Raw genomic sequence first — 15,722 nt, forward strand, 5'->3', positions numbered from 1 at the left:
AACCCGTGAGAAATGTCTTCTTGACCAAGTTACAGTGGAAACTGTAACTGGACCCCAGAAATATGTTTAGGCCTTAAGAAGGAAAAAAAAAGATGATGGGGAAGTTTTTTTTTAAACTTGATTTCACGAGAGATATTTTGTCTATATAATTTAAATTAATTCTCATCAAATTTCCCGGCAGGAAAGTTTTTGCTGCTGCAATGAATCGTGGTTCGTATACAATCCACTGACTCTGGCATTTTTCCTCCTCAATCCTAGCTGCAACTACAGTATACATTTGTCTTTCTTTGAGATTGGCATCCGGGTGTGGAATGATTACAGGTCTTCCTTACCTGTCTAAGTGAAAGCTGATCATTGATAGGCAAGCCAGTTAACTCCTTCATTCAAGTGGGCCTTATATGATACAGTCGTCCAAGACTGCCTTTCCACTCTTTATAAATACCAGCAAAGTTTCTCCAGCAGGAAATTTTGATTCCTTTGAATAAAGGGTTTCCTCGGGATGACAGGAAGGAGAATTGATCTCCCATCCCGGTCAGTTGTATGGGGTAGTCTTCCTTTATGAATCTTTACAGTTGAATGGGAACACTTGTCTGGAACCCCTTTCAACTCTGCCAAGTTCTTGGTGATTGCCCATTTACTTGTCTTGAGGCCAAGTTTCTAGCCGTACTTGAACTTGAATGATTGATTTTACCTTGCTGGAATATTTATCTTGCTGGAATATTTTTGAGAAACCCAGTGTGATGCGAAATCGATTTTAAATGCTTCCTATTTGTTCATTTGGTTTGGAGTACAAGGTATAAGCAGCTGTTTTAAATTTTTCCCTGCAGCACTTCCAAAGTGCCAAATGACTTGCTTGATCTTCAGCCAACATTTCAGCCACCCGTTCAATCTATCTCAACAGTACCCCCGGCAGCTAATACATGGGGAGGTAAGGTGTCTAGAAAAATCTTTAAAGTCGCAAAAAAAACCTTATTCGTCATTTACAAGACTTTTGCTAACTTTCATGTGTATTTTCAGGAAGTTAGATTATTTGACCAAAATGCGTGAAAGATCTAAAAATTGCTGCTTTTGAAAATAAAACTAGTTTAAAAAATCACTTATGAAGTAGTTATCTACAACCTTTTTTATGCAATAATTGTAAGGAGTGCATGTTTTCTATTAGATTATTACAAAGAACATTTGAACAGGGCAAACATCTAAAACAAGACTGAACAAGTCCAATATTGCGAATAATTGCAATTTGATACTTTTTAAGTGCTATTTTAAAAACTTTTTTTTAGCATTTTTACCTATTTGTCAATCTCCTTTTGTCATTTAAATTTTTTTATGGGCCACGTGTTCCAAGTGGATGAGGCTATGTTTGGGTGAGGGAAGTTATGAACGGGAAACCAGAAACTCTGGTTCTCTGAGCATCCATCAGTTAAAAGCTGGACTCTTACATTTTTTTTTGTCTCCGGGTTGCCTGCTCGAATCCCAGTCTGATTGGCTGGCTGTCTGCCTGTTTGTTGAGGGAACCTGCAGTAGAGGAGCAAGGAGAGCCTGGCTGGTTGGAGAGGGGAGGGAAAGAGGTTGGGGCTGGAGTCCTCACTCGTGACCACGACAGTGGGGTGAAGGAAGTGGGATCGTGGTGGAATTGCATGGTAAATTGTTGGGCTGGGGAAAAGCTTCTGACTCCTTCAGACAAACAAGCAATGGATCCATATCCTCTTTGTCTTTTTCCTGCCAAACTACTTGAGGCCAGGTGAGCCTAGCCAACATTAATTGGAAATAAAAAATCTTGTTAAAATAGAACCCCGCAATCTCCTTAACTATTATCAACCCACCATCCGAGAGTGATTTGGTTTAATGTGGGTTGGAGTAGGGTTTTAATTTAACTTCACGCTTGACCTGAACCCACCTACCTCTTAAGGTTTGAAAACTTGAACAAATCATTTGCGTTTATGTGGGCTAAATATGGACTAGCTTCCAAGTGTAAGCTGATGGCACTATCTCTCTCGACCCCTCAACTGCCTTTGGAATTGCCAGACTGCATATCTGACACCGAATCTTGGATGATCTGTAATTTCCTTTAGTTGAACCTTGGGAAGACATTAAAAACATAGAAAGTAGGTGCAGAAATAGGCCATTCAGCCCTTTGAGCCTGCACCACCATTCAATATGATCATGCTCTTTCAGTATCCCACTTCCGCTTTCTCTCCACACCCCTTGATCCCTTTGGCCACAAGGGCCATGTCCAACTCCCTCTTGGAACATATTTAATGAACTTTAAGACTGAAGCCATTGTCTTTGCCTTTGGTCAGAACATCCCTACTATTGCTAATAATTCAATTTATAGCCCTGGCAACTCCAGCTGAACCAGATTGTTTGGAACCTCACTTGAGCTGCTTAATCCCCAGCTGAACTTTGACCTGACATTCCTCCTTCAGCCCCTGTCCTTGTATGCTCCCACTGCTCTTCTGATTTTGGCTTCGATTCCACTCTACTTTGAGTCTGTTGGTCCCAAAGTGTGGAATGCTCTTCCAATATTTCTCTGTAATGCGGTCTCCTTTCTCTCGCAAATTTCCAGTTAACTTTTGAGTACTTTGGAATATGATTTTACTTTAATTGTTGAATGTGATTGTAGTTTTTCTCGCCTCTCTAGTGGGCAGAATAGACTTTTCATCGGTGAACCAAACTTAATAGGTAGCAGCTATTTGAGTCAATCACAATTTTTTGAAGTACAGAAATATGAGGCCTTCGATGGTTGTAAGATTATAGTCATAAAACATAAAAATTGTTGGTTCAAACCTGTCTCCAGAATTGAGATTTGGAGATGCCAGCGTTGGACTGGGGTAAATATAGTAAGAGTTTTAACAACACCAGGTTAAAGTCCAACAGGTTTATTTGGTAGCAAATACCATTAGCTTTTGGAGCGCTGCTCCTTCAGAATTGAGGACATAGACGAGGCCCATCTCTCAGTGCAATTCTGAGGGAATGATTGTTGGAGGTGCTTTCCTTTGGATACTCAGATACGCAAATTCCTGTGGCACAATGTGGGGGTGCAGAGAATTCTGCAGGAAGCATGGTCAGTGGTGCTTTCATATCATTTGCTCTTTGTAGAGTTCATGGTGTACATAAGTGGCTGCTGTGTTGCCTATGTAGCAACAATGCTGACACTTAAAAGTAATTGGTTGCGATGCTACGAAACATCCTAAAGAATTGAAGGAGTATGATATAAATGCACGATGCTTTTTCTATATAGATCAGATTTTGCCGTACCAGTTGCATACAGTTGTTAACATTTAATGTCCAGATATGATAGTGGTGATCTTAGAAAAGTGTAAATTAAATACATTTTCAAAATGATAGCTGTAAGAACAACATTTCAAAATAATAGTTCATCCAGTGTGAACATATTCAAATGTTTGATTTCAGTAGTGAGTCATAGCTCACAAAAATAAATGGTAGTTCAGGGTCAATATAATTTATCAGGTGATAAATTGTGAGGATTGAATCAATCTTTATATATTTAAAAAAAAAAGTTTTTAATGTGTCCATCCATAATCTATTTAAATTTATTAAATCATGCAGGTATTTTACTCTGTGTAATTTTTGGATAATAATGTAGGACAAACTCGATCCCTGTTATTGTGAGTATATAAAATAAATGTTGATGTTTTATGCAGTTAATTTCTCTGGGAATCTGCATTGATCTTCAGATGAAAGGAAGCAAATGCTAAAATACGAGTCTATATACTAAAGTGAAGATCATGGCATTCATGTGCCTGCCTGGTCGGAAACATTTACTCTTCACTTGGCTAGAATGATGGCTAAAGCATTTTAGAAAAAACATTATTGCTAGTATGTTTTTAATTGATATGTCCAAAGATGTATAGCACGTTTGATTTTTTTAAATAGTTTTTCAAAAGCCATATTTGTTCAGGATTTTTAAAAGTCCTAAAATCTGTTTAATATTGTTTAAACTTTACCAGTTCTCCAGATTAATTCATTCTGAAAACCATTTTTCCAAGCCTAGAGGAAGGAGATTTAGGGATCATTTGGACTGTCAGTTGCAGTATCACTTTATACTTTGAATAACTGTGTTGGTATTTTCCAGCAGCCAGTACAGTTTCCATCACTGAATGTAATTTGGTCAAGAGTCACTACTTATTTTGCTATTTGTTCTGTTCACAGTCCAGATTTGTTTTGTTGAGATCATTGTTGTGTGCCCATCTTCAGTTTCAGTTTTAACAATACTGAAGTTGCCTTTTAGTATGATTTAGCAGGCAGAAGCTTTTTGGATGCAATCTTTGTACAAAATTGGTACCTTGCTGGCATTTGTTTGACGGACCATGAATGTTTTCACTTTGCTTCTGTGTTGGCGTCAGTGCTGAAAAAAGCTTCAGTCTTCCCAAGCAGTCAACAACGTTTAGGACAAATTATGCCAAATCATACCTCTATCCTTTAGCATATTCAAGAACCATTATTGTAGAAATCTGATCTCCCCCTCGTATATGTAATAATGTGCACATGCTAAACCTATTAATCTCCAGAAAATTTTCAAAACTCAGCAGGTAAGGTGGCATCTGTGGAGAGAGTGGCAGTTAATGTTTCACATTGATGACTTTAACAATAAGAAGGGGCAAGTGGGGGAAAGAACAAATAGAACGATCTGTGGAAAGCAGGAATGATTAAAGGCCAAAAGAGATGATGGTTCAAGGTACGAGAAGTCGGAATTGGGATCAGTAAAGAAACCGAAGATGAGACTAAAGGAACTGTAAATGGTAACTAGAGAATCATTACCAGCATCCACTATCTGAGAAAATCAGAGCATTGGTTGTGATCTAACATCTAAGTGCAAGTTATTGTTAGCTACAGGTAAATTATTCATGATAAAACATTTTGATAAATGATAACATCAGCGGAATCAAACTTTTTGTGCCCCATTTTCAAGAAGCCACCATCCTTTGCGTAGCCAAAATGGGGGGAAAACGCGTGCAATAATCTGGTATCCTTGCTAGTCTAGTTTAAATGCTGGTGATGGATATTCCTTCTGCACAAATCATGCTTTGTCATATTACCTAGACTCGATAGCCAGTCACGAGAATTCCTTTCCATGTTATACAATCATATGCCAACTGCTAATTAGTCACTTGCAGCTGTAGCTATATTTGCAACTTTTTCAAAATCTTTTTGTAAGTTGATCTTTTGATAGAAAAGAGGGGAAACATCAAAAACTGGGCAATGTTCAAAGAATACCGACACAAGTGGAATGCCAAGTCAAGTTGGAGACTTAGAAAATAAACACTAGTGTGTGTGTGTAATTACACAGCACAATGGCTGGCCTCATCGTTTCACTATTCATGATTCATTTATAAAGCTAGCTTCTGTTTCTGGTGAACGATCATCCAGATGCTGTGGTTAAGCCTTGACTGCAGAATGCAGCTGGGCGTTTGTGCAAGAATTAATTCAGTATGTTTTGCATTGAGAACATTTGGTTTGATATGCATCAAATTATTAAAAAATGTGAACGTATTACAATTAAAATGAGTAAAGATTTACCATAAAAGCTTAGCTGACTGAACCATGTCTCAGGCTCAAACAATCTGATTTCGAATAATATATTGAGAGATTTAATAAGGTGGGGGAAGACATGGGGAGAACCTAAACATCCCTAAAATTTCTGTTAGTTTAATTATAAACTGGCCCTCTATTTCAGAATAACTAACACTTTCTCCAGTAAAGACATTTCCTTTTGTGGTAAGAAAGAAAGGTTTCATTTGACATCTGATTATCAGAGATGTTGATTAAGTGCTGACATGTTTGATTTGTTGCAGACAAATGGATTATTAATAATAGAGTTAATATTTATATCATGCAATATTTGCATCTGGTTTACCATGCACTGATTACTAAGATTTCTGTAGTGACAATGTAAATTCACTGAAAGTCCTTTCATAGCACAGTCAGATAGCTTTCTGAATTTTTCTGCTTGATCTCCAATAGACTCCAGAAATATATATAGTAGTACTCTGTTGTAATTTAGTAACTAATGCTCAGTTGCACTGAAATGTATGCTTACCACAATGTCACTAACCCTTAGCCAAGGTTGGTGAACTTCTCTGGCAGGTTGAATTGTGTGTGTGGCTAGATGAAGTGGCTGCATATTTCATGCTCATGTTTCAGAGGTCAAAGTCATTCATGTACTTGTTTGCAGTCACTTTAGTTTTTTATGATGCCTTTTTTCCCCCTCCACTTTATTCTCTCCTTCCCTCCTGAGTAAGAGGAAAGAGAAAGGAGAATAATGGCTGCTTCTATAAGCTTTTCCCAAGTATTAATTGGTGTTTTTTGGACAAGGGAGTTCCTGAATTAAATTATAGCGTAATTCTTTATCGAGGGAGGTCAGTAATTGATGCAATCTTGTTTATCCCAACGGTCTTTGTGTGAGGTTTAGGAATTCCTATTGCTGGTCGTGCATGGTGATGAATCCAAATGCAAAGAATTGTAATGTTTGTGTTTGGATATTGCTTAAAACAATCTTAAAGGATATGATTTGTTTGCATGAATCATTTGAAACCACCAATAAGAGGGGATATAGTATTAGCTCTGCAGATTGAGTTGTGCAAAATAAGACTCATTCATTGGACTGATGAAAATTGTAAAGAAATTTGACTCTGAAATATCCAAGCAATGGCAAATAGTTACACAAATGTAGCAAGAACAAAGTTTCACATCAGCAATAAACCGGTTGAACTCATCACACATTGAATATATGTCCCTTGACAAAGTTGTTTTTCTGTCTTGTGACCTGATTGTTTCTTTGCTTTTCCTTGTTTTGTTTCTGCTTTCTTTACTGTTGCTGTTTATAGATCCTTTCTCCTCTTCTGGTGCTGGTGATGAAGCCATTCCAAGCTTAAATCCTTTTCTTACGAAAGCTGATGAAGTTCTAAATACCACTGTCGCCTTCTCAGATGGTGTGACCTTTACTTCTAGGACGCATAGCCATGAAATGTTTGGTAAAGCCCTAACTATTTAGTTATATTTTCTACCAGGACCAGTTAAAATTTGCTTAATTATTGAAACTTATTTCAGTATTTCAAGAATTTGAATCTATGAACACATGCAATTTCTTGATTCTCCAGATCATTTCAATCCTTTTACTGAGCCAAGTTCTTCTGTTGCCACAAAATATGAATACACTCCTCGGCTAGACCATTTTGTCTCAGGTACTTGGATGGAAAGTTTTTCCACTACAATATCTATGTTTTCTCAAATCCGAAAACATAGCACACTACTTTTGAAAGTTATAACCGAAATGAAAATTTAAAAAATAAAGTAATTGAGCTAGGCCTCTTTTTCTGGTGAGTGAGTAATTTAACTTATACAGCCATAATTCTGCACTGTTCTATGCATTTAAATTTTTATGTAGAGAGTAAAATTTTGTTCAAGTAGGTCAGTTCTTAAGAATTAGTCTAGTTTATTCAAGTTAGTTGGGTGGTTGATTCATTAATCATCTATTTTCCATTTCATTGATCCACCAATATAGTGTTCATGTGTCTTATGAGAGTTGATATCCTAGAGTTTTACCTTGGATCAGGTTTTGAGTGATTTATCAAAACTGCATTATAATTTTAGATTGACTTTGTCTTGTAGAAAAAGCCTTGTAAGCTACGTACAGATTGTTTTGATGTGTACATTTCTAAGGAACAAGCTGCAGTAATGGCATCTCAGCATCATCCTTTTCAACAAATTGCATGTCCTACAACTCGAGATCATATGCTATACATGCCATTTGATGTAAAAATTGCAAATTTCACTCTTGTATATTGGATTATTACCTGAGGTGCCGCAATCAGTAAGGCAGTGTTACACATAGGGCAGCACAGTGGCGCAGTGGTTAGCGCTGCTGCCTCACGGTGCCAGGGACTCGAGTTTGATTCCTGGCTTGGGTCACTGTGCGGAGTCTGCAAGTTCTCCCTGTGTCGTTGTGGGTTTCCTCTGGGTGCTCTGGTTTCCTCCCACAATCCAAAAGACATGCTGATTAGGTGTATTGGCTATGCTAAATTCTCCCTTGGTGTACCTGAACAGGCACTTGAATGTGGCGACTAGGGGATTTTCACAGTAATTTCATTGCAGCGTTAATGTAAACCTACTTGTGACACAAATAAACTTAAAACATATTATGGTCAAGTCCCTGCCTTCAACCATTCTGATTACAATCTGGGAAATCGCAGGAAAATGATTGATTTCACGATTCTGGAAGATTCAGGCCCAGATTTTTGTTTCCGAGTCGGGTGAACAGAATTCCTGTCTGTGCGAACCCGACTGTTAAAGTGGCTGCCCGCAGCTCAGACTTTGGTTCTGGGGGTGGGCTGGATTAGAAGTTGGACCTGCTGATGTGGGGTTCCTAAGAGGAGGGTCAACCTCTGCCCCTCCACTCTTTGCCCTGGCCCCTTCCATGCCAAATCACCTAGTATCCTTTATCAGTTCCTTGATGGCTCAACAGTGCTTGACAGTTCCAATGAGTTCATGCAGTTTTACACACGTTGTTTAATTTTAACAATCCCAAAGTGTGCCAAAACTTTTCAAAATTCAAATCCGATAGGCTGCTGCTATTCAAATGCTATTTTAAATTGATTGGGCAAACTTCAAAAACAACCTGTTGTTGTGGCAACGCTACTGTCCAGCTTCTCAATGCAATGTTTCACTTTGGGTTTCTCTGTGTACTTGCATTTGCACCTGCATCTCTTTTTTTTTAAAAGTACAAAAAATGTAAACCACCTTTTTAGACAGAATTTTATAACTCTTAGCATTTTTACAATTTTAAAATTATTTTACAAACACTAGCTTCACAACAAGTGACAGCTGTTAATTTTAAATGGCCACCTGATAATACATGCGTAAACCCCAGCCTGACTCCTGTGCCTGTGAAACTGGAGCGTGCCATTCCATGGCTCTTTTTTGTGTCAAATATCTGGGCCCCAGGCTCTATGTAGTTACTGGAGAAGAAGGGGCTCCTCCAGCATGCAGCTTAACACCCATCTTGTAACTCGAAGAAAGAACTAACTTACTGTGGAAATGAGCCATTTTGGGGGCAAATTATTTAGACGACCTTCTGGACTGGAGAAATACCAATTTGGAGGCTCATTGAGCACAAATCTGAAAACACCCAGGTGGCAAAAGCAGTTTAGCTTGATTGTGCCACGAATGGGTAAGGAGAGTGGTTTGAATACAAGAAAACAACTAATAAGCAGGACTATCTTGTTTCACCATGTATCTGAATCCCAAATAGCAAGAAAACAATTAATTTTACTCAAACTATATTTTCAGTGCAAGTGCTATCCAGTAATGAATGGTTAATGTAGAAGTATGTTTCTCCTTTATTATTCTTTCCTGGGATGTGGCAAGACCAGCATTTTTTCCCCTTCTCTAATTGCCCATGAACCTTGTCTTGCAAAACCATTTCAGAGGGCAATTGGGAGTCAACCGCATTACTGTAGATGTGGAGTCGCATGTAGGCCAGAACAGGTATGGACAGTAGATTCCTTTCCCAAAAGGGCATTCGAGAACCAGCTGTGTTGTTATAACAATTGGTGTTAGTTTCATGCTCTGGCATGACCTAAGACCAGCTTTATATTCCAGATTTTATTAATTGAATTTTGAAGTCCTCCAGCTGCTGTGGTGGGACTTGAATTGGTGACCCCAGAACATTAAGCTGGGCCCCTGGGTTACTAGTTTGGATTATTAGAAGCACCCTGTAATTTAGATGTTTGGCTGCTACTTAAAATGTATGTGAACAGGAACAATATACATTGTTTAAAAAAAATTACTGTGACAATTTTATTTTGACACAAATATTGATGACTTAAATTCTCAAAATAACTCTCGAGGGTGTTTCTTCTCATTTTCTTGTTCTTGGACTTTTCATTTTCCACCTGACTTATTCTCTTTTTTAAAAAAATAGACACTAGAGTGGGCTAGTTTACACCAGTTTAACCTTCTGCTTCCCCTTGCAATTTTATTGTTGTAATAAGGTCTGACACTTTTTAAATCAAAATCAAAATGGGGGAATTGGAATGGAGAGTACAACAACTGAAGGGTTGCATTGTCAGATGTACCATCTTTTGGTTAGGTTACGTTTGTCTTCAAGAACATTCCCTTTCAAAACTGCTGTCATCACCAACTCCTGGAAAAAATCCGTGACCCATCCATAATCCTATCTGCAATCTCCCTTTCCCTGCCAGGCTCTTCTACCATACTGCCTGTGTGCTCACCTCTCCCACATTTTCTTGGTTAAGTTTCTCTAATCTAGTTTCTGTCCTCCATCGAAGTGTGTAATGAAATTCTCCCCAATCTTTAAAGGAAACCTTCATTATTTACCCTCTTAAATTTTACATTGGCCATACCGACTATAAGGGAAATGGTCCAAGTTCACAAACCTCTCAGCATAGCAATGATTTCTCATCCCTAGAACCATTCTAGTGAAGATGTCTGAAACTGCACACCATACACAGACCTAATTAAATTGAAAATAAAGGCATACAATGCTGCAAGGATTAGTGGTAGACTGGAAAATTGGGAAAGTTTTAGAAACCAGTAAAGGATGATTTTTAAAAATGGAGAGAGAAATTATAGAGTAAAAACAAGCCGCGAAAGCTTCTCCAAGTATCTTAAAAGGAAAAGAGTAGCTGGAGTAAGTGTTGGTCCTTTGAGGTTGAGACTGGTGAATTAATGTGAAATAAGGTCATGACAGAGACTTTGAACAACAAGTCTGTCTCGACTGTTGAAGATACAAAAAGCATTCCAAGAATAGTAGAAAATCAAAGAGGTAAAAGAGGGAGGATCTTAAAAACAATCACAATCATGAGAGGAAAGTTAGTGGGACTGAAGACTGACGAGGCTCCTGGACCTAATGGTCTGTATCTTAGGCCCTTAAAATAAATGGCTGCAGCGATAGTGGATACATTGGTTGTAGTTTTTCCTGTGTGTGGAGATGTCTACAATTCTATAAATTCAAAGTGGTTGTAATGTTTCTTTTTGTCCATGTCCCAATGTTTATTTGCACAAGATCTAGAGGTATGGAATGTTTGAAGCCTCTGTCACAAACTACAATTGCCTTTTCTAATTCAATCTGTGGAAAATCTTTTTTTTTTTGTGAATGGGTTTTTACTGAGCGATTTCTCATATGCCATTGGAATCATCGAATCCCTACAGTGCAGTGCATTCAGCCCAGTTGGTCTGCAGCAACTCTCCAAAAGAGCATTTTAACTGGGCCCACCCACCTGCCCTATCCATGTAACCTGCGCATTTACCAAAGCCAATCCACCTAATCTGCACATTTTTGGACTGTTGGAGGAAACCAGAGCACATGGGGGGAATGTGCAAACTGCACGCAGTCACCCAAGGCCAGAATGGAACCTGGGTCCCTGGTCAGCAATGCCAACCACTGTACCACATGGCAGACTGGTTATCATGGGATACAGGGAAAGATGGCAGGATGGATCCAGAATTATCTCTGGTAGAAAACAAAGGGCAATGGCTGATTGTTTTTGTGAATGGAAAGCTGTTTCCAGTGTTGTTCCACAAAGCTCAGTCTTGGGGCCATTGCTGTTTGTTGTATGTACTAATGATTTAGACTTAAATGTGGGATGCATGATTGGGAAATTTACAGATGACGCAAAATTGGCTGTGTAGTTGATGGTGAAAAGGATAGCTGTCAACTCCAGAATAATATAAATGGTTTGGTTGGAGAAGTAGCAGATGGGGTTCAATGTGGGTGTGAGGTAATGCATTCGGGGAGGGAAAACAAAGCAAGGGAATACTCAATAATTGCAAAGTTATTGAGAGGGATTGAGGAAGTGAAACACCTTTTGGAGTGCATGTTCACAGGTCATTGAAAGTGGCACGACAGGTGGACAAGGTGGTCAAGAACGTGAATGGAATGCTTTTCTTTATTGGGCAAGGTATAGAACACAAAAACAGGGATGTCATGATGGAATTGTATAAAACACTGGTTAGGCCACAGCTGGAATTTTGTGTACAATTCTGATAATTGACCAGAGAGAGTGCAGAGGAGATTTGCAAGAACATTGCCAGGGCTTGAAAATTGCAGCCTTGTTAGGCTCGAGTTTTCCTTTACAACAGAGGAGGCTAAGGGGTGATTTAATTGAGATGTACAATATTATGAGGGGCCTAGATTGGGTAGATTGGAAAGACTTGATTCCCCTAGCGGAGGAGTGAATTACCAGGGGGCATAGATTCAAGGTTTTTGGCAGAAAGATAAGAGGGGACATGAGGAAAAGCTTTTTCAGCCAGAGGGTGATGGGCATCTGGAATCCACTGCGAAGTTGGTGTTTGAGACTGAAACGCTTAACTCATTTAAAAGGTACCTGGATCTATATCTGAAGTGCTGCAACCTGCAAGGCAATGGACCAGGTGCTGGAAGATGGGAACGTGGCTAGTTTCTTGTTTCTTCTTTGGCCAACACAGACATAATGCACTGGCCTCACTAACTTTTCTATGGCTCCATGAATCAGAAAGAAAGCTGGCCTGTACAGAAAGCAATTAGGAAGGCAAATGGGACGTCAGCCTCGATTGCAAGATGCTGGAATTTAAGTAGGGAAGTATTGCTATATCTGTTTACGGTGTTGTTGAGGTGATGCCTAGTATTGTGTACAATTTTTTGGTCTCTTAAGGAAGGATAAACTTAGATTGGAGGCAGTTCAGACAAGGTCCACTAGGTTGATTCCAGGACAGGGTGTCATCTTTTGATGAAAGATTAAGCATATTGGGCTTATTTGGAGTTTAGAAGAACTAGAAATGATCTTATTGAAACATCAGATTTTGAGGAGGCATAATTTAAAAATATGTAGTCTCCAATTTAACATTGAGATAACAAAAAAAATCTTTGAGTGTTATTAGACTTTGGAGTTTACTTCCTAAGAGAACAGTGGGGGCTCTGTCATTGAGCATATTCAAGGCTGAGTTAAATAGATTTTTGATTTCCAAAAGAATCTAGGCTTATGGGGGAGCAGGCAGGAAAATGTCCACAACTGGAGCAGCCATGATCATATTGAATTGCAGGGCTGACTGACCTAATCTTGCTCCTATTTTTTTTTTAATCTTGTGATCTAATCACTGCCAAGTACAAATTTATCACTACATCTTTCAGCTATACTCTATGCCCTTTGGGGAACTCAAGTATTTCTGGCCTTTTGAATGGCATTATCTACATCACTAACTTTCAAGGAATTATTGCATTGGCAAAAACTTTATTTTCTTTAGCGCATTGCGTCAACAACTTCTTGTCATTGCAAGTGCCTCTTGTTTACCTGTTCTGTCTGTTTGCTTGTGACCCAAAGTCCTTTTCACATCCACCCTTTTTGTCAAATGCTGTCATTATGCCATCTATTTCAGAGGACTTCTACTGCTACTGATTATGGACACTAAATGGTTGATCTGTTGCAATAACATCTCTGCCTCATGTTATCTCCAGGATCCCATCAGGATATTATCAGTATGCGTCTGTTCAAAATTTATAAATTGTCCTTTGGTGACGACATCTGCAGACATGAGGTTGACTTTCACCTGTACACTGAAATTGTCCAGCTCTACCCCCTCTTATTCTTTTTGACTTTTTATGGGGGTTTTTTTTGAGTACCTTAGAACCAAAGCCTGAGAATCTCTACAGTGCAGTAGGAGACCATTCAGCCCATTGGGTTTGCACCAACTCTCAGATATTTATCTGAAAGTAAATTGTTATTATTTAATAATGCCACATTAATAGAGGAACAGAAAACCTCCTGCCAATGTTCCTCTCCTCTCTCTCTCTCTCCTCCCTCTCTCTCCTCCTCCTCTCTCTCTCTCCTCCTCTCTCTCTCCTCCTCCTCTCTCTCTCCCCTCTCCTCTCTCTCCTCCTCTCTCTCTCTCCTCCTCTCTCCTCTCCTCCTCTCTCTCTCCTCCTCTCTCTCTCTCCTCTCTCTCTCTCTCCTCCTCCTCTCTCTCTCCTCCTCTCTCTCTCCTCCTCTCTCTCTCCTCCTCCTCTCTCTCCTCCTCCTCTCTCCTCCTGTCTCTCTCCTCTCTCCTCTCTCCTCTCTCTCTCTCCTCCTCTCTCCTCTCCTCCTGTCTCTCTCCTCCTGTCTCTCTCTCTCTCTCTCTCTCTCTCCCCCTCTCTCTCTCCTCCTGTCTCTCTCCTCCTGTCTCTCTCCTCCTGTCTCTCTCCTCCTGTCTCTCTCCTCCTGTCTCTCTCCTCCTGTCTCTCTCCTCCTGTCTCTCTCCTCCTGTCTCTCTCCTCCTGTCTCTCTCCTCCTGTCTCTCTCCTCCTGTCTCTCTCCTCCTGTCTCTCTCCTCCTGTCTCTCTCCTCCTGTCTCTCTCCTCCTGTCTCTCTCCTCCTGTCTCTCTCCTCCTGTCTCTCTCCTCCTGTCTCTCTCCTCCTGTCTCTCTCCTCCTGTCTCTCTCCTCCTGTCTCTCTCCTCCTGTCTCTCTCCTCCTTGTCTCTCTCCTCCTGTCTCTCTCCTCCTGTCTCTCTCCTCCTGTCTCTCTCCTCCTGTCTCTCTCCTCCTGTCTCTTCCCTCCTGTCTCTCTCCTCCTCCTGTCTCTCTCCTCCTGTCTCTCTCCTCCTGTCTCTCTCCTCCTGTCTCTCTCCTCCTGTCTCTCTCCTCCTGTCTCTCTCCTCCTGTCTCTCTCCTCCTGTCTCTCTCCTCCTGTCTCTCTCCTCCTGTCTCTCTCCCTCCTGTCTCTCTCCTCCTGTCTCTCTCCTCCTGTCTCTCTCCCTCCTGTCTCTCTCCTCCTGTCTCTCTCCTCCTGTCTCTCTCCTCCTGTCTCTCTCCTCCTGTCTCTCTCCTCCTGTCTCTCTCCTCCTGTCTCTCTCCTCCTGTCTCTCTCCTCCTGTCTCTCTCCTCCTGTCTCTCTCCTCCTGTCTCTCTCCTCCTGTCTCTCTCCTCCTGTCTCTCTCCTCCTGTCTCTCTCCTCCTGTCTCTCTCCTCCTGTCTCTCTCCTCCTGTCTCTCTCCTCCTGTCTCTCTCCTCCTGTCTCTCTCCTCCTGTCTCTCTCCTCCTCCTGTCTCTCTCCTCCTGTCTCTCTCCTCCTGTCTCTCTCCTCCTGTCTCTCTCCTCCTTGTCTCTCTCCTCCTGTCTCTCTCTCCTCCTGTCTCTCTCCTCCTGTCTCTCCTCTCTCTCTCCTCCTGTCTCTCTCTCCTCCTGTCTCTCTCTCCTCTGTCTCTCTCTCCTCCTGTCTCTCTCTCTCCTGTCTCTCTCTCCTCCTGTCTCTCTCTCCTCCTGTCTCTCTCTCCTCCTGTCTCTCTCTCCTCCTGTCTCTCTCTCCTGCCTGTCTCTCTCCTCCTGTCTCTCTCTCCCTCCTCCTCCTGTCTCTCTCCTCCTGTCTCTCTCTCCTCCTGTCTCTCTCTCCTCCTGTCTCTCTCTCTCTCCTGTCTCTCTCTCCTCCTGTCTCTCTCCTCCTGTCTCTCTCTCTCCTCCTGTCTCTCTCTCCTCTGTCTCTCTCTCCTCCTGTCTCTCTCTCCTCCTGTCTCTCTCTCCTCCTGTCTCTCTCTCCTCCTGTCTCTCTCTCTCCTGTCTCTCTCTCCTGCTGTCTCTCTCTCCTGCTGTCTCTCTCTCCTGCTGTCTCTCTCTCCTGCTGTCTCTCTCTCCTGCTGTCTCTCTCTCCTGCTGTCTCTCTCTCCTGCTGTCTCTCTCTCCTGCTGTCTCTCTCTCCTCCTGTCTCTCTCTCTCCTCCTGTCTCTCTCAGT

General features: G+C 41.0%; 1 protein-coding gene across 27 annotated transcripts in view; it reads left to right on the plus strand.

Moving 5' to 3' along the window:
• picalma (phosphatidylinositol binding clathrin assembly protein a) overlaps window positions 1–15,722 on the plus strand; it is a 117,092-nt gene that overhangs the window by 67,000 nt on the left and 34,370 nt on the right. For 16 of the 27 annotated variants that reach the window (XM_078221856.1, XM_078221857.1, XM_078221858.1 and 13 more), the window contains exon 12: window positions 828–928. In XM_078221856.1, the coding sequence (XP_078077982.1) occupies window positions 828–928 (101 nt within the window). Of the gene's footprint in view, window positions 1–827; window positions 929–6,848; window positions 6,996–7,121; window positions 7,206–15,722 lie in introns of all 27 variants that reach the window. The other 11 variants (XM_078221844.1, XM_078221851.1, XM_078221845.1 and 8 more) reach the window with 1 other exon arrangement.

Source organism: Mustelus asterias, chromosome 10 (assembly GCF_964213995.1).
Source record: "Mustelus asterias chromosome 10, sMusAst1.hap1.1, whole genome shotgun sequence".
NCBI classification, from domain to species: domain Eukaryota; kingdom Metazoa; phylum Chordata; class Chondrichthyes; order Carcharhiniformes; family Triakidae; genus Mustelus; species Mustelus asterias.